General features: G+C 38.5%; 1 protein-coding gene across 1 annotated transcript; it reads right to left on the bottom strand.

Annotated features, from left to right (window-relative positions):
* Window positions 1-5,173: 5,173 nt before the first annotated feature.
* LOC145055421 (Thioesterase/thiol ester dehydrase-isomerase superfamily protein) lies at window positions 5,174-8,346 on the bottom strand. The gene is made up of 5 exons (XM_079003740.1): window positions 7,605-8,346; window positions 6,418-6,595; window positions 5,869-6,335; window positions 5,599-5,727; window positions 5,174-5,492 (listed from the first exon to the last, which is right to left on the bottom strand). The coding sequence occupies exons 1-5, from the start codon at window positions 7,974-7,976 to the stop codon at window positions 5,340-5,342; spliced, it is 1,299 nt and encodes a 432-aa protein (XP_078859866.1). The 5' UTR covers window positions 7,977-8,346; the 3' UTR covers window positions 5,174-5,339.
* Between the last annotated feature and the right edge of the window lie 11,729 nt (window positions 8,347-20,075).

The raw sequence follows: 20,075 nt of genomic DNA on the forward strand, positions 1-20,075 counted from the left end.
ATATGGGCTTATAGATTTCGTCCATTTCCCTTTCCATTAGGAATCCATAGCTCAATTGCAACTATCATATAATTGCAATATCAATCCTCTTTATTTAATTAATCTCTTTTAGCCACAAAATTAATTCTTATAAATTCTTGACTAATATTAATTAAACAATATGATTTCTCTTTTAATATATTATTCATGTAATATATTAATAAATCATAATTAATCCTTTTCCTCCTTAGTTCATCGTATCAGTTGCTATGGTGAAGGCAACCCAAACGGACCATGATCACAATCGGGTCAAGTACATACAAAAATAGTTATGGGCTTAGACACCTAATCCAACACCGGCTCCCATGTCCATTCGGAGCCTCTTCGGTGCTGCCATTGCACCTTCACCAGCTTCACCTCGTTTTTACGAAGAACATTAGTCTTTCTATCCAAAATCGCAATGGGTCTCTCAATGTAGTTCAGGATCTCATCAACCTAAATGTTGTCCAGTGAAATAACTGTGGCCTCGTCAGTGACATACTTCCGAAGCTGAGACACATGGAAGGTGTTGTGAATCTGGCTAAGCTCGTCCTAAAGATCCAAACGGTAAGCCACGTTGCCCACCCGGGCAGAAACCCTGAATGGACCAATATATCTGGTCCCTAACTTGCCCCTCTTCCGAAACCTAATGACTCCCTTCCATGGCGACACCTTCAGTAAAACAAAGTCCCCCCCCCCCACCTGAAACTCAAGATCCTATCGACACCGGTCATCATAGTTTTTTTTGAGGACTCTGTGCGATTAGCAGCTGGTCGCGCACCTGCTAAATCAACTCGGTAGTCCTGAGCACCACCTCGATGCTCCCCGTGACTCGATGTACAACCTCGCCCCAACAAACAGGGGTCCGACACCTCCGACTATACAACATTTTGAACGGAGGTCGGTCGATACTAGCATGATAACTATTGTTATATAAAAACTCTGCTAGTAGGAGGTAGTATCTTAACTTCCTCTGAAGTCCAATACACATGCTCGAAGCATATCCTCCAGTGTATGGATCGTCCTCTCACTCTGGCCATCTGTCTGGGGGGTGGTAAGCCATGCTGAAATGTAACTAAGTGCCTAGTTCCTCGTGGAACTTCCTCCAAAATCTAGATGTAAATCGGACATCCCGGTCACCGCAACTGGCACGCCATGCCTAACCACCACCTCTCGCATATAAATATCCGCTAATTTCTCAACAGAGAGGCTCTTGGAGATCGAAATAAAGTGGGAACTCTTCGTCAACCTATCCATAATAACCCATATGGCATCCATACCCATCGTTGTCCTAGGTAACTTTGTGATGAAGTCCTTATGATGATATATTCTCATTTCCACATAGGAACGGGTAGTGGTTGAACCTTGCCGTGAGGCCTCTGATGTTCGGCCTTGACATTCCTGCAGGTCAAGCACCGCTCTACGAACCACACAATCTCCCGCTTCATGCAGGGCCACCAGTAAGTCAACCTCAGATCCCAATACATCTTTGTCGCCCTCGGGTGAATAAAGAACTTGGATTTGTGCGCCTCCTCCAGGATCTTCTGTCTCATACCCCCAGTTACCGGTACCCACACCCGGCCACACTGTGTCAGAAGACCTCAGCTATCCCGAACAAACAAGGTAAACTGACCTCGAATCTGCTCTATCTTCCAGTTCTCTTTCTTCAAGACCTCCACTTGAGCCTTCTTGATTATATCTAGCAGTGGAGAGACCACTGTCATCCTTAAACAAGCTTTGCCCACTCCTATCACTCTAATGTTACATGTTAGCCTTCTGCATCATTAATAATTTTTTGTTTGTCGTCCTTCTCATTTAGAGATCATTATACACTGCATGTTTCTCTTCTACTATGTTAGTCATAATCTTAAACACATGAAGTAATGACAAAAAGGGAATGTGAAGTACCAACATTCGATATATATTGATTTCCGAACAACATACATATGTGTTGTCTAGAAACACAATCGAGTCAAGAGCATAACGAATAACCAATAATTCGAAGAAGGCTAAAAATCACATTGCAAATATAATACAAGTACCTAAATATATAATCTCAAAATCTTTATAGAGACATAAATATATTGTCTTACTACTCTTTAATGATAGTAAATTCATAGTGCATGGTTGAACGATGCATCGTGAACAAGTAATACATAACTACTCATGATAAAAGGTGGCTTACACATCCTTTGCAACCTTTAATTATAAGGACCATTAAATCTATCATAAATATACCTCTTGAAGTACTAAGTGTGCCTGTGAAAGTTTATCGATAATGCTTTATGTCAGGAAAAGTGTTTCAAGGAGTTTGCGAGCTCACATTCGTAGTAGTGGTTGTCATTTTGTTAAGGTCCGAAAAAAATGATTTTTTTTTCTAAGATACGACCTAAAAATATGGTTATTTTAGTGAATAACTCAATAGATAACTTCGTATTTTTTAATACGGTTGATTCATATAATATAGATTGGGCATTATATACAACCAAGGGTGTGATAAATGGGCGACTGCACATGTTATAAGGGGGCCCAAATATATATATATATATATATATATATATATATATATATATATATATATATATATATATATATATATATATAAAAGTTAGGTTTAGCGTATGTACATGAATTTTGATGGAAAAGGACAATGATGCTAAAAACAAAGTAAAGCTAAATCGCTAGCAAATAATGAGCCGGTAAATTTGAGTTTTTGGTATCAATAGTCATTGGGTATAAATTACTATACACAATAAACTTGGTCATAAAGAATTTAGAATTAAAAGGTATCGGTCTTGACGTTGCTATTAAAGAAGTAAATATCATGAATGAGTTCTTCAAGAAGTTTAGAGAATCATGTTTCTCTAAGACGATTGATAATGCTAAGAAACTTTTGATTGAAATGAATATTGATTTGGTATTCTCTGAAAAGTCTCTCGTTCGTAGGAAAAACAATTTGATGAGAACTCAAGTAATCAAGATGTCGTATTTTTAAGGATAATTTTAAAATTATTTATTTTTTATATATTGTTGATCAAGCGAGAACTTCTCTAAAATAAGATTCGGGCAATTTAGAGAGTATGAAAAGATTTTCGGTTTTTTGTTTTTAAAAAAATGAAGCAATTTGATGAAAAATATCTTAACTTGTGTTGTAGCTATCTGGAGTTAAAACTTTTTTACGAATCTCAATAGAGTGAAACTACCAACCCCACTAATATTTTGAAATATACGGAAAAAAATCGATTGTTTTTCTAATGCAATTATTGCATATAGTGAAAAAAATCGATTGTTTTTCTAATGCAATTATTGCATATAGAGTTTTGCTAGTAGTAGTAGGGTTTGCAGAAATACGTTTTTTCAAAATTATGTTGTTAAAATTCTACTTAGAGTCCACAATACCATACGAAAGACTTAATGAATTAACAATAATTGTTATTGAGAATGATATATTAGAGAGTTAATTATGAAAAGTTGGTGACAAACTATTCTTCCAAAACTGTTTGGATAGCCTCATATTCATGTAACTATGTAATATATTGCATTATCGTTCTTTTTGTTTTTATTGTTTTTATAATGTTTATCGACTTAATCTTAGTAATAACGTATTTTACTTATATATAAAAGAAATTGTATTTAGGGCTTTTTTTTTTTTTTTTTGCACCCACGGGCCCTCGAAATCAACATAATGTCCCTTTGTACAGCTTTGATATTCTTCTCGTTCGTTGTCACCATGCCGTTGAATAAGGTCGATCTGGGTAGATTTTTGATTGCCAAATACTGTGGTGCTAAAATATCCCATGTCATATTCCTACGAAAAACTTAAATGACAATTTGAAAAACGGATATGTACAATCGAAAGTGATACGTGTGGTCATGTAGAGAATCATATTTATTTGTTTCTTTTTTTAAAATGATATTATTGATCACTGAAATTCCATGGCTTTTTCATTTTTTGTGGAAAACAGATGATCTCATAAATATCGTATGGTTGATGATTGTATCTTAAATTACAACCCGTATTCTTTCTATATATTGCTTAACGTGAGTATGTAAATATTTAAGGAACTTGTTAGAACTCTTAATTATGTGGAGTAGCCAAGTAGGTAGTCGATTCTGACCAATTTGTGTTATGATTAAGTATTTAATCAACATATTAATTGGCAAAATTTAAAAATATAACTAAAATTAAATGAGTAAAAAATTTTAGTTGTAAATATTTAATAATATATATTGGTATGTGTTAATTGCGAAAGTTAGTGTAATATAATCGAAAGACAAGTGATATTGCACACATATTGATGGTATAACTACATAAATTAATTTATTAAAATGGTTATATTATTATTTAAATATATGTTTTACTTTTGTAATTATAGTCAATACATTAACGATCCTATAAGTACTTATATAAAAATAGACAAGAAGGTCGATGGGTCAAGTCACATTAGGTTGAATTATATGGTTGGGCCGGTCGAGTGATGAACCAAAACAGGTTATGTTTATACTTTATACACTTTTTAACCTCTTTATATGTTTTAGAAAAAGTTACTTTTTATCATCTACAGATTTGATAGATCGGGTAGGAAACAAAATAGTTCGATTCATGTTATATTAATGAAATTTTGTCATTTTCTAAATATTATAAATAACAAATTACAGATATGTTTTCATGTGCTTTAGATAAAATCTGTGTATTTTTGTCCCAACATGTTTCTTTTTTGTGGCGGATGATAGATATGGTCTGTTACCCATGTGAAAAAAATATCGGATAATCATTTTACACAAGTGACGAGTGAGGACGACACACACACACACACACAAAAACAAAAAAAATTGGGTTAAACCTGCCATTTTGTATAAAAAAAACATAAACCACATTTGCAATTACTCTTTTATTTAAAAAAAAATGGGATTCAATATGATCCTACTAATATAGTATTACGAATTTATGATAATACTCTAACATCTAATAAACTATTTACGGTGTATTCATGTATAACAACAGCTCTAGGGCAATTCAGTCGAAACAAAACCCAACTAAAAAACATTTATTTTTCGTGCAATTTGTTCTTTAACTTAGTTTTCAAGATTTATTCATTTGACATTCATACATCTTGTTTTTGTCTTCCCACATCACTACATTGATGTTGAAGAATTTCATAATTTGAAGTTAGTCGATACTTTTATTTCCCCTTACATTGTTTGCAACAAGCATCATAAACAAGTTTTACCTCAAACTCATGAGTCTCTCTCTTTCTCTTTCTCTAATTAACTTAAATTAGTTTTTCAGTTTATTTCAGAATTCTCAAATACTTGAGAGATCACTTAACCAGCAATGACTCAGCATCCATGCGCTCAAGGATCCTGCGCGCTTCCTCTTCTGTGGCTGGAACCACTTTCCGGATCCTAAATTTGTCATCATTCGCTTTCGCCTCCGGACGCACAGTAAACGTGAAATAAAACGTGTTCGAAACCTACACAGAAACAACTATATATATGAGTCTTCTTTTTTTTTTTTACTTAATGAGCTTAATCGGTTAAGCACTTAATACTTTTTCAATATCATTTATCCAAACAGACCTCACTAGACCTCAGCTCGGGCCTTGTAACATGTGCAACAACTTCAACATTAATCAAAGGCTTCTCCGCGTGTTCAAATTCCGTATATAGGACACACGACTTGAAACGTAGGAAATCACCAACATCCACCTACCAAAAAAAAAAACAAAATTTAAAATGCTAAATGCCACGTGGGCATGGGGTGCCCCAACCAACCGGTCCCACACCCAGAGGACTTGAACCCTGAAACCTGACTTATCGATTCACGCTTTTATTATTTTATTTACTCACAGGCCTAAGAAAGTCAACATGGTCAACTTCAAGAAAATAGGGCATCAATCCTGCAAAAGTGTAAGCAGTTGAAAAAGCCAACTCAAAAGCTCGATGCATCAAAAAGCCTCCAAAGATTCTTCCGTGAATGTTTCTTTGTTGAGGCTGACACATCAATGAGTTTTCAAGTCGCGTGTCTCTAAGAAGAATCGCGTCTCTGTTTGCCAATGCAGGCATGTCGCAAAAGATACGACCTTCAGCCAAAAACGAATCAAGTCGATTTTGTTCTCCGTTTTCAATCCCTTTTTTTTCTCCTTTTTTCAATTTTCTCATTACGTTTCTTGCATCTGCTTCTTTGTAAAGCGATTTTTCGGTTTCTGTTTGGGGAGAGAGTCGATTCACGGGGGCTGCTTTCCCGGTTTTGGAATCACGGGCTACAAATATGAAATTGGCTGATAGAGCTACTGTTTCTGTAATTACAGTGCTATCTACAAAACCAATATGTAGTAGTTTTCACTTTGCAGTTAAATTTGAAAATAAGTATTGAAATTAAACACTATGTTATTATACCGATTGATAACTGAGTAACTTCAAGTTGAACTTCAATGGAAGAACGCCCCACCCATACAACAGAACCACCCATTTTTAGATCACCATCAACACTAATTGTTTTCTTGAGAACCATTTTGTCAACAGATGCAGTAACCAGTAATAAGGGCCTTGTCATGCTATCTTCATCTGAGCAGTGCTAGATTAGCATCAAGAATGTATAAGTTACAGAAAGAAACTTAATTATATGAACAAATTGATGAATGTTGTTTAAAATTGTTTGCTGGAATGTAAGGGTAAAATGGTCATTTAGTTTCATTCAAGTGGTTTATTGACTTATTCAGTCCACAAAGGAGAAAAGAAACAGACCTTATGAGTTATGAGTTATGAGTTATGTATGAAGCACTTTATCCATACAGACATCATTAGCCATTCAGCCACTATACACATACAGGACTTAAGTTGGGAAAAAAAAAAAACGATCCCTTAATCCAATAAGCTACATATTGGTGTTTCTTCTTGACCTTAATGTAAAAATAACAACTTAATAAAGAAATAACCTTTTACAAAATTGTCCTCGTTCATTTTTTTCCCTTTCCCAAATACTTTTAAACATTTTGACTATTCAGAAAAAAACAGTTGATGGGAAAAGAGAAAGAAACAGGGCCTTTACACATAAAGGTGAAGCTAAAAATATACTCCCTCTCTTCCAAATGATAGCTACAGTGATAATACCATAATGTTTACCCAAAGAAAGTTGCAAACTTTGACTGGAATCATTATTTAAATACCCTCTAATAATGCCAAAATAACATAAAAAATATTGAACCTACTTCATCAATGTGGGGATTGATAAGTAGTGAGCATAAAGGTTGAGTCATACCCCTGATACAGTTAATTCATATACAACAACCTATTAGTTTGACAAAATTTGAGCAAATTATGATGGTGATTGTAATTTCATGCGCAAAGGGAAAAGTTATTATTGAGCCATAACCTAGGAATTGCTAACAATTCTATTTCACAGGGAAAAATACATGAAATGTGGGATGGGATGCTACAGTGATTGCATCGTTTTGGCTTCGAAATCCATAATTCGACATTCAATTTCAATTTGAAAACATTCCCTAAATTCACAAACAAAACCCTATACAGAAACACAAAATTTGAGCATAAATTGGAGATAAAGAAAGCATCAAAATTGGTACCTTGACGGAAATTGTGCCAGCTAGTGCATCAAGATCTTCAAGCAATTTCCCAATTCTGACCTCATTCCAAGGATCCCGATACTGTTCTCTCAATATGTAATCAGTTGAAAAATTGTAGAGAATTGTTGTCCTGCTTTGAGCTGGGGTTTTTGTGAGCAATTCACTTTGTGGAGGAGCGTCTTTTGGTGGATCAAGAAGTCTCTCGAAGATTTTTGTCCTAGTTTCCCACAAAGCAGCTGTGACAGGAGAATGGTACATACCTGGCCATAAACTAAGTGGTTTTCTGAATGGTGAGTTATCATCATCTGCTCTGGGAGAGCTCTCAAATGGTGAAGTGAAGGTTGAATTGATTTTAATGGTGTTGAATTCCATTTGATTTCAACAAGGGTTCTCGATATGTGGGTTTTGGATAAATCGAAGAAAAAGCTAGTTAATTTTACGCAAATTTAACGGGTTTTCTGTAGGAAAACGATCAGGGGAATGGGGTTAACTAAATTGATCAAGAATTGGGGATCGATTAGCGAAGAATCGTGAGTGATTCTGCGTATGTTATGGTTTGATCATCGTTCACAAACTCCATACCCATTTAGAGAAAATTGGGACGTGAATTTTAAGGGCATACAACATCGAGCACATCACGATAAAGGTTCCCCAACAACACCATCTTCATTTTTGCATTATTTTCACATTACCATAAATGTCCCCCAACTACCATCTTCATTTTTGGGTGCTTCGACGTCGATTTTATTACTCTTAAAAACCAGCTTTCTAATATTGTTTATTTTATATAAGTGCAACTAATCGTAAAAATGAATGGTCAACATATTCTTTTATTTATTTGTATTTGTATATTATATAAAATGTAGAAACATATTATTTACAGTTTACTTGTGTTGAATTATGTAACATTTCTGTGGTTTCTGTTTCAACCATTATCCTTTTTCAAAATATCATTATTTTGGTCTTAAAAAATCTCTACATTTAGAGAAGATAAATTTAGAGATACTCATCAAAATGATCATTTTTTTTATAAATAGATACTACAAAATAACCATTATCTTCACAAAAAACCAAAATTATCTTCGTCTTTAAAAAGTCATTTTCAATTCTTTTATGGGTTGTGAAAATGTTTTTCTTTCTACAAAACATATATAAAAATTATTTTTTCTGATAATTTCTGAAAATTCAAACTCAAATCCCATTTTTTATAAAAGAAAACAAGTTCAACTTTTTGAAATTCAATTTGGTTTTTTCCATCCGAATTCCAAACTATACATATAATATTGAATAAAATGTGCATTTTGTTTTTTCTTTTCAACGGCTGAATTATAAAACAAAATCAACCTAACAAGGAGTTACAGAAAAACAATTACAAATAGCTATGGAGCATTCGATTTTGTAACCAGAACGTCCAAGATATGGTACTACTACTACATCTCTGAGAAAACCAATCAAACGAATGTAAAGCAATACTATCAAAAATGGAGCTTCTCTTCAACTTGATGTTTTGAAAGACAACATTCAAACTAGTAGTTGCCATTATACAAAGAAGATAGTGACCAAAAGGGAGTTGTGGGGCAATGACCCATACCATGTGGTCCTAAATGTCAACGTGACAAGTAGATGAATATATGTTTTAATGACTTGCATGTTGGTTCTTACCTATGATTTGGTATGCATTTAGAAGACGATGGAAAGGCCAAAAAAACAACTCATGAAGTTGCTAAAAAGTTGCCATCAAACCAAAAATAAGTGGCTTAAAACTTGAAGATGACAAAGGAGATAACAATATCTCTAAAGATCTAGGAAAGAGTATCTACTTCTTGATTTGATAGCAACTCGAGTGAAAGTGTGTTTGTGAAACACCCCTCACATTTTTTTATAATGCCAAAAAATAGGTCCCAGTTTCCAAATAAAAATGTGTTCGGAATGAGGGGAAGTAACATATAATCTCAAAATAAAAGTTAAGTGTATACATTACATATCCAATATCTTCTAAATGGCTAATCTTTTTTTATCTCCAATTTTCAACTATGTACCAATCTGAGTACATGTCAAAATACAAGTGTTAGGGTTAGAAAACTTAAATGAGTATACTTGTAGTCAATATTATAAGGAAAATGGATAGTTGTGATTATCTAATCCCAAAGTTAAACCCAAAAATATCATTATCAATGTTTCAAACACTCATTAGGATAAAAGTTTGTCAAAAATACTTCAAACAGTACAAACTCACAATAACATGTAATATAATGATTTAACAAAAGAAAAAAAATGCAATTAACATCTAACTACTCCTAATCCTAAGTCAACCTAAAGTCAAAATCTTCCAATAATGGTTAGTCCACACATGCATATGAGAGCAGTCTAGAATGTCATTCATACAACCTTATAATCGGATACTCTAACAAGTTTAGTGTAACATCCTGTTTCGAGATAACCTTGACTTGGAGGATCGAGTGGTAATTGTTGTGGCGAAGGTCACAAGTCTCAAAGGATCAAGTTTGGACCTTGAGGAATAAGGTTCTTGGGCTTGGTACCATGACTTTGGGCTTTTAGATGCATTAGGCTTAAATCGAATTTTAGGATTGTTGGCCCAAGTGCACCACGACGTGGTAGAGTGATGGTCACGCGTAGTGCATGGTTAATGAAGAACATGCATTTGATGGTCGTCATGACGTGACAAGTGAGGTGCATCGACGCGGTGAGCGATGCAGCCCAATCCCATGATTTTTAGGGTTTTCTCGATATTTAAGGGCTTAAACTCAAGGATTAGGGCATCCTCTTTAGCCTCCAACCCTTCAATATGAAACCCTAGCCTCCATGCATGAAGGAGAGATTGTCTACTTGATTTTAGGGTTGTTCCTTAGACCTTAGGGAAGCCTGAGGAAGAAGGGGGTCCATTTTGGTTCAAGGAAGCAAGGAACAAGTTTGGATCCAGCATCTCCTTCATATTTCTGAGTTATTTCAGGTATAAAGTTCATACCTTGACATTACTTCTTCTAGATTCTACTTTTGGGATCATTTTTGGGTGGTTTTGGTCCCTTTTATGGATGCTATTGGAGTTTGAGGAACTCCTTAAAGTCTCTAGCACCTCCCTCAGGTGCTTCTCGTGCTGCTCCCCAGTCTTGGAATGAAACAAGATGACGTTGTACTTTCCCAATCCCGTAATCTGGGGAATTGCTCTATCACTATTCGCTAATGCTTCTCGGCATGCAATTAGCATATGACATCTCTTGAAAATATATTTCAAACACAGATAGAGGATAACCCAGAGTCACACTTACTAAAACCCTTGGAACGAAAGGCTCCCTTGTGCAGTTTCCCGCAAGTGTTGTACCGAATCAAACCCTGCTGGTCTCTCAAAAGCTGATCCAGAATCTGGGGTCTCCTTCTGAGACCCCTCAATATAAGCAACAGATTTAACTCCCTCTCACCAATCTGCTCCAAGTCCATATCTCATTCTCAAGCTCTAGAAGTCATATCATTCGGGGTCTTGCACCCCGAGATACTCATGATCTCCCTGCTATCACTCTACAATATGTTTTGATAACTTACCTTCTTCATTTCCTCTTCTGCTACATACTGTGGTACCATATAAGCTCTTTCCTGAGACTTGGCAGTGAGCTCTGCCACAGTCTCAGTCGTCTAGTCGAGATATAATAACTCTTGCGCCAACTGCTGCACCTCAATTGCCTGGGCACACTCTGTCCCGAATCTGGTCTTAAAGTCATCCCATGACATAGCATCAACCGCATCATCACTCAACCTTCTACCAACCTCTTCCTATCAATATCGTGCTCTGTCCCTCAGGAGACAGGAAGCAAGTCGGATCTTGTCTCCTTTCGAGACGTTTGGTACGAAAAGTGTTGGCGACATCTGCCAACCATCTGCTGCTAACAACGGGGTCCTTAACCCCCATGACAATCTGAAGCCTCACAAATTCTGAATTCCCGAAACATCAACGTACGGGTCTCTATCATGACTATTATCTCATTGCATAATGCACTCGACCTCTCATCACAAAACTCTATAATGTCCTCCTTGATCACACTGAGGATCACAGGAGTTTGGTCAATGATATTGCGCATAATTCTTAGATGGAATGAACTCCTTCATCTGATCATCAATCTGCCCACCTCTAGAGTCCAATCCTGATCCCTCATCGACACCAAAACTACCATCTGGTCTACCCCGTAGCGTTACTATACTCGGAAATATACCATCACAATCACCATAATACTCGTCATACTCGAGGGATCTCACACACTACAAGTTCCCTGGTCATATCTCGGCCTTCCTTGATTCGAGTACAAATCCTCTGCTTTCAGTAGTATGGGCCCTACTACCTTCCACATCTATCTGTACTTTCCTCAAGAACTGCCACGACTCCACCAAGTCCCTTCTAGTACTACTGATGATCTCATGCTAATCTCATCCTAGGCTTGCCCTAAGGTAATCACCAACCCACTCTCCGCCATCAGCTGCATAAGAAGTCCCTACTTTCTTCCCCTAACTAGCTCGCGAATACTATTACATATTACTCAGAATAGATAATTCTTCGAATGAGAGATCCTACCCTACAACGGTTGGACTCAAACAAAAGCTGCGAAATAGAGCTAGACCTAACCTTCTGAAATTATTTAGTCCTTGCAATATGTAACTTAACATATTCGTTTACTAGTTAGTTAAAGACAACTAGAACTCCTAAAAGCACGAAGCAAGTAGCATTTAGGCATTGAGTACACATAATCAAGCATATACTACTCTGGCTACCATACTGACTAATCTGTACTAGCATGCAGTTCCCAATAAGCTGGTACACATATAACAAGCACATAAGGCACCCTTCCTAGATCCTTAGCCCTAAACTAGCATGCAGTTCTCATAAAGTTGGTAATCATATCATAACATGAACTTGTATGGGTAATTTGGGAGTGCTTACTTGAGCTCGGCTGATTGCATGCACCACACCCTTTTCTCTTTTCAAAGTTCTTTTCTTTCTAAATTTCTTTTCGCTTTTTCTAAAACTCTTTTCTTTCCTCAAAATCATTCTTACAAAAATTGGTTTTCTTTTTGAAAACTTCTATACCAATCATTAGTTTGAGTTCAGACATACCCAAAAGCGTGCCTGAATCCCTCAAACCAAGGCTCTGATACCAACTTGTAACCTCCCAAAAACACAGTATGAAAATTTCGTTTAATTTAATAATAAAAACCATAGTCGATAAACCTCATATAAAAATCATAAGCAATGCATCTCAAAATATTATAACAACTGTCAAGTATATCAGAGTATAAGCATCATAGGCTGAACAAATGGTGTGTGCACTGCAATCTTCCCGAGCTCCTTTTTAGAAAAACTGAGTACCTGAAACCAAAACTGAAACTATAAGCACAAAGCTTAGTGAGCTCCCCCAAACTACCACATACCATACAATAACATATAAAACACATACTGGGCCTTGACAACTGCATCAGATCGAAATTCGGAAACTGCATCGAACCGAAGTCCGGAAACTAACCAGGGCCATGCCCTCTGCAGCGGTCCGAAGTCCGGAAACTGCATCAGACCGAAGTCCGGAAACTAACCAGGGCCATGACCTCTGCATCGGACTGACGTCCGAAAACTAACCAGAGCCTTGCCCTCTGCATCGGACCGAAGTTCGGAAACTGAATAAACATAACATAGCATAATCATAACTATTAGCATAAACACATATACTGCATACTGCATCAGACCGAAGTCCGGAACATATAACACAAAAACATGCTTGAATCACAAAGACATCATGCACTTTGAACTACTGCATTGAACCGAAGTCCGGAACTACTGCTGACTAAACGGGTCAGCATTGTGGCCGTAGACCCGTTCCTACTGGAAGGAAGACTCACCTCACACTGTTGAAGTCCCGTAGACACAATCCCACACTACTGAAATCCCGCAGACTCAACCCCAACTGCTGGATGATAGATTCTCGAACTGTCAACACCAAAATAACACCCAATTAACAATTGGGTTCCACTACATAACCATAAGTACGTACTTGGTGTCATTACTACATTACCCCATTTGTAACATCCCAAAAATACGAGCCAAAATTTTCATTTTTAAAATAGGTACTTAGCAAAACATTTAGGAATAAATCATTCAACGATCATATCATTTCACAAAAGATGTTGCATGTCGGGAAAACATTGTCATAAACATAAAAGTGTCAGAGTACAATTCCCCAGGAAGATTTCATAATGCGGAATACAAAGCATGTGTGTGATGTACCGCTACCACGCCGGCTCCTTCCCCTTCGCAGAAGAGGTACCTGAAACCAAAACTGAAAACTGTAAGCACGAAGCTTAGTGAGTTCCCCCAACATACCACATACCATACAATCACATATCATGCATACTGTCGGGCAATTCTGGGGTGCCCGACCTACCCGGCACGGCCATTCTGGGGTGCCGACCTACCCGTGTCAAGCCGTTCTGGGGTGCTGACTACCCGTGTCAAGCCGTTCTGGGGTGCTGACTACCCATCGGTCCTAACAACCGATCCTCGGGGACTGTTTCACCCCCTACTGCTACTATCACATATATCATAACATAACATATTATCAGACATATCTGGGGTGTCCGATCTACCCTTCGGTCCTAACGACCGAAACTTGGGGACTATTCCCTCCTACTACCACTATCACATATAACGTATCATGCCAGCATATAAACGTATTATCACATACTACCAGACACATATCTGGGGTGTCTGACCTACCCTTCGGTCCTGACAACCGAACTCTACTACTATCACATATACATATCATGCCAGCATATAACATATCAGGTAGTAGCAAACCTAGATGTTATCACAAAGACAATCATCTAACATACAACTCCTACTGGTGGGCCGACATTGTGGCCGTAGACCCACCGCTACTGGAAGGTAACTCACCTCAAAGTAGCTACTGATCGGTGTGGGAACTAACTGTCTTCTGCTGCTGCTGCTCCGGAAATTCTCCGGCTAATAATTCCCACAAAACACTTAGTCAAATACTGCTAACCGACCTCAGGGTAAAATGACCATTTACCCCTAACCAACCAAGAGTCAAAGTCAAAGTCAACTGCCAGTTGACCTGACTCGCCGAGTCCCTGTCCCTTAGTCTGACCATAAATCTGTCTTTACTCGTCGAGTTAGGTGTTGACTCGACGAGTTTTCCTTCTAAACCCAAGGCGAATAGTCCTTCATCCCACTCGCCGAGTTGTATGAACAACTCGCCGAGTTCATCTTCATCCGAAGAACACTCTATGCTATGACTCGCCGAGTTGTATGAACAACTCGCTGAGTTGTTCTTGAGGCAAGAATATTGCCTAGAACGCGCCGAGTCATGGCATTGACTCGCCGAGTTACTTCATGAGTGAGTCTGGCTTCCGACCCACTGAGTCGTATCCCACGACTCACTACTCCACCCCGCAAACACGAAAAGGGGGAAAAGTCGGGGACTCGCGACTCGACTCGCCGAGTCCGATGAACGACTCACCGAGTCTGTCACATGAAAAAACTACATACTCGATCTTGCTTGAATCCAACTCATGCCATTCATAGATCTGGGTTTCTAGGGCATGAATAACACGTAAAGTTTCCAACTTTACGTGTAAATAATCACCAATGAAGGTTTTAGGGCTCAAAATGCACCAAAAGAATAGATCTAGGGCTTTCAGGCAATATGGCTCCATAAAGGCAGTAGATCCAAGCTCCTGGAGCTCAATCATGCCTAGATCTAAAGGCTAACAACTTATTACAAACCATAATGCACAAACAAGCTTGGGGAAAGGCTCAAGAAGGACTTTCATGGAGCTACAAAGGACAATAAGCATGAAAACAGAGGGAAACTAAGTTATACCTCCAGGAAATCACTGAGATAACGCAAATATGCCTGGCCTCCTTCTTCTTTTCTTGATCTACTCTCCTTCCCTCTCCAAATCTTCAAGAAAACACACCAAAATGCTTCAAACTCACAAGGGACAAGGCTTGAACGAAGTATAGAGCTTTGAGGGTGAAGGGGGCGAGCTTGGGGGCGGATAAGAGGGTTTAAATAGGGTGCAAACCCTTGAAATTTAGGGTTTCATCAGACAGCGGGGACTCGCCGAGTCCAAAATATGGATTCACCGAGTCGCCAACTTAAACGTGTTCCGGATCCCGTCTCTACTCAGCGAGTCGGACCTACAACTCGCCGAGTCCAAGGCTAAAAATGAAAAACACTAAGATAAATTTTACGTACCAGGAACCACGTGCTACACCATTCTTGGCTTTATTCAAGCCCAAGGCCCAATCCATAGGCCCAAAAGTCAACTATGAGTCAAAGCCCATCATATGGCCCAATTTTCCAAATTGGGCCCAAACCCTTACAAGGTCTTACCATAAGACCCAACCATTTAGTCCAGTTCAACATTCAACATTCTAATGGCCTAATATCACATAATCATAAAGGCCCAAACTATGGCCCATCTATGGAAAATTTGGCCCAACTCCTTATATGGGCCTTACCATAAAGCCCAATAATTATTCTAGTCCATTTGTTTGATCTTGGATGGCCGATTAATAACCTAGTCATCAAGGCCCAATAAAATGCCCAACAATAAACCCAAGCAAAATTAGGGTTTTCTCATAAAATGACAATTAGGGTTAAGTGTTTCTCACTTAACCCATTAAGGATTTAATCCATCAAGGACATAATCCATTAAGTCCATCATTCTTCTAAATAAGTCATATGGTGTGATTGGGCTTAACCACACAATTCCATTCCAATAGCCCAAAAGTGGGTCCCAAAGTCCAAGCTCATAAATCCAATATTAGGGTTTTCTAAACCCTAATTAGGGTTTCCAACCCCATCTTAGCCCAATAGGCCCAATAGCTAGGTCCTTAAGCCCATTAGGGTTTTCTAAGGTCAATTAGGGTCCATTAGACCCTTAGACACATGTTTGGGCTTTAATGTCAGTTAGGGATTCATTTGGCCCAATAGGGTTTCACTAAGCCCATTAAGGCTTCTTTGGGCCCATTATGGTTTTAGTCCCTTGTCTAAACATCCCAACCGAATCACAACACAGCTAAGCACACCGCCACCCGACACGGCGGTCGGTGGCGGCAGCCACCACCCTGCGGTGGTGGTTTTTAGTTTTCTTTTCATTACTCTTTTTTTGTTACATTTTACAATGCTAAAACCCCAAATAATCACACACACACACACACTAGTACAAACACATATACACAACAACCTAGTGGCGGCCGGTGGCAGCGAATGGCGGCAACCACTACCTCACGGCGGTGGTTGTGGGGTCTATCTTCAAATCTCCAGTCAAGAATGCTCATGTAGCTTCAAATCATCACAACCAATGAACACAAACACCCCAACTCGCCCACAACCACCTTTCATGATGGCTTGTGGCAGCAGAAAAACACATTCCCGGCGACAGCAACCATGGTTGGCTGCCATGGTGGTCCTCTTGTGTCTTCCAGCCAATAATTTACCCACACACGACTTGCAAATCGGAATATGGACGCAACCGCAGTGACGACAACAGTAACCATAGCGGCCACAACGGTGGCTAATGGTGGTGGCTAGCGAAAAGAAATGAAGAAGATGAAGGCGTAGCAGCAATGAACGATGACAACAAAGATGGAGGCGAGGAATGCGCATAGCCTCTGACTGGGATACAACAACAGCGATGCCGTGGTATCTCAATGGCGAAGGAGCGGTGAGAGCGGGATCTAACGGCCGGAGATGGCGACTGCAACACACTTCCCTCCATTACCGACTGAATGGCAGCATTACGCGATGGTCTTCGTCTTCAGCAGCACCGGAGAGACGTAACGGAGGCTCGAAGAAGAAAAAGGGTGGCGGCCGGTCATGGATGAAAGGAAGAGTGGCGGTTGTTCATAAATTTAGGGTTAGGGTTCTAATGGAGGAATAAGGTGACGAGTTTATAATCACGTAACCAATACGACTTCTTTCATTTTTACGAGTTCAGCCCCTCCTCCCCCAAGACTTTTCAATTTAAATCCACAACTTACTAAACAGACCCTGATTTCTGAAATCCTTTTCAAATTCAACCCATAAATTACTAATCAACCCTCAACATTAAAATCCATTACAATTTAGGCACACTATTTACCAATTACACCCCTGCTTCTTTAATTTCTTCAAATGAAGACCCAAAAGTTACCATTTAGTCCCTGCCTTCATAAATACTTACAAAGCCAATCCGGAACTTACACTGTTAACCCCCAACTTCTAAATTATGTCAGATAACTCTTCGAAATCAACACCTTGCTATAAAATTATAATTGTAGGGCTACTATTCATTCATTAATTCGTTTATTTATTTATTAAATAAATGGGGTGTTACAACTCTCCCCCACTTAAATTAGATTTCGTCTTCGAAATCATTCCTTACCATTCCTTACACACCCAACTGTTGGGTTTTGAGCATTCTAACACTCCTAAGTGTACATGTAACCCTAAATACCTTGGATCTATGTTTTCTCTATTATACATGCAAATATGATTATCCAAGGTATTATACTAACTAGCATACAAAACTTTGATTCACATGGAATAGGTTAGAGAGAAATCCACACTTCATGAAAATCGGCTAGCCCTTTCTATCACTCATAGTGGCCGATTTTTTCCTAAGAATATGATCTTTATATAGTGTCTCAATTAGGGTAAACCCTAATTATCATGGCTTTCCATTTCCTTGGATCCATGGATTCAAATACACCATGGAGCATCCATGGATCATCCTATGGGTTTTTGCCCAACTTGATAATCCATGGAGTCTTAGACTACTATTCAAGTATGGATGATTTACACAATCAACCCATATATTTAATTAGTCTTATTTTGATCACTTAATTAATTCTTGATCGATACTAATTAAATAATCTTATTAATATATTAGAACTTATAATATATTAATAAACCTTAAGTGTTATTTCTCTCATTTTAGTCTATCCAAATGCATGATGCCATGCAACCCAAATGGACCATGCCAAGTCGGGTCAAGTACATACCAATTATAGTTATGGACTTAGACACTAATCCAACACCAACCACTTCTAGTACCATGGTCACCATCTTGGGCACACCCTAGCCTTCCCAGGGTAGTCGTGACCAATCTTTGCAAAGCCCTACAATCTGTTGTCTCGAGATGGTCTGATTCCCTGCCAGCCCACTCAAACTGAATCATTATCCTTGACTCCAGTCCATTTATCCCAAAATCGACTACTCAACTTCTGATCACTCTCGATCCCCACTATAAAATAGGGTCACAGACCCATTTATCCTTGCATATCACTTATACTTGGTCAAGGCTCAGTTGATTCCGCTATGAGTGACTTGTCACTACCTATTCAACCAGCTATTACGTCCGTACTTGCAACCTAAAGCACAAATACTAACACTGCCCAAACGCTGAAATTGCTCGAACACTGAACTGCCTGATGCAGTATGTTGCTACATGACTGCTTTCCAAAATCTATTGAGGCCTTACTGGTCTCAATTCACTCGTAAGTCATCTGAAATACCGGGTTCCAGCCCGACTGCAGAGCCAAAGGACTCCCTACTTAGTCGCCTCACACGACTTCTGAACGAAATCTTTCTCTGGAACTAGTTGCCACGAGTTATCATTCCACTGTGACTCTACTACTTTCTGATCTAACCGATCGGGTTCATGCGTCGAATCCTGTCATCATCAAATCCAAGACAAAAAGTGATTGCTACCTGACTAATGGTAGCCTTATCTCACACGTTCTTAAGCAGTCCATTGCTTTTCTAATCCCATAACTATAGTGGCGCTCCTACGGTCTTAACACTAGCTTAACCAGGTCTAATCCGTCTGGGTAATTCCGAAATCCAATCCATGCTTTTCTAATCCCATAACTATTTTGGATTCCCTCTCGACTGGGATGTGGAACTCTCCTTGGTTCCGCACCTTATTTTATTCCCAAAAATACAAACTTTTCTGAAAACAGCGAATAATAAATTCCCTTGCCGGAACTGATTGATCACGAACCCCGCATCCCACTTACCGAACGATCTATACAATCCTAACCATCTTCAACCAATATAATTTTAGAATTTCTTGACACTTCTAATGTCTGAACAAGCACACGCGACCACCATCATCATCCACTTGCTACCGCTCCTTCCCTGGAAATGATAGCAATCCGACCCAAAAGTCCTTCCATAAACGATCACCATCCCTGTTGAGGGATGCAACACTTCTGAACTCTGACTTTGTTGTTGAACGAATCACACGAATTTGACTACTGATCTTCCAAGCGATACCCCTGAATTGTCTCCTCCAATGGCCCACAAAAAACTACCTGGACCATCTAAATCCAACTCGACAAGATATGCCTCACTCATAACTCTCGTTATGTGAAAATGGCATATATAAATCCTTGATAACATCAAC

Source organism: Lactuca serriola, chromosome 5, assembly GCF_051521515.1.
Source record: "Lactuca serriola cultivar US96UC23 chromosome 5, Lser_US96UC23_V15, whole genome shotgun sequence".
Classification (NCBI taxonomy): Eukaryota; Viridiplantae; Streptophyta; class Magnoliopsida; order Asterales; family Asteraceae; genus Lactuca; species Lactuca serriola.

Excerpts from the sequence above, each read along its gene's own strand:
- LOC145055421 (XM_079003740.1), bottom strand. The coding sequence starts at position 7,976 with ATGGAATTCAACACCATTAAAATCAATTCAACCTTCACTTCACCATTT. Across the intron at positions 6,336-6,417 it reads AGTTACTCAGTTATCAATCG|ATAGCACTGTAATTACAGAA; the intron begins GTATAATAACAT and ends TTGGTTTTGTAG. Across the intron at positions 5,493-5,598 it reads CCGAGCTGAGGTCTAGTGAG|GTTTCGAACACGTTTTATTT; the intron begins GTCTGTTTGGAT and ends GTTTCTGTGTAG.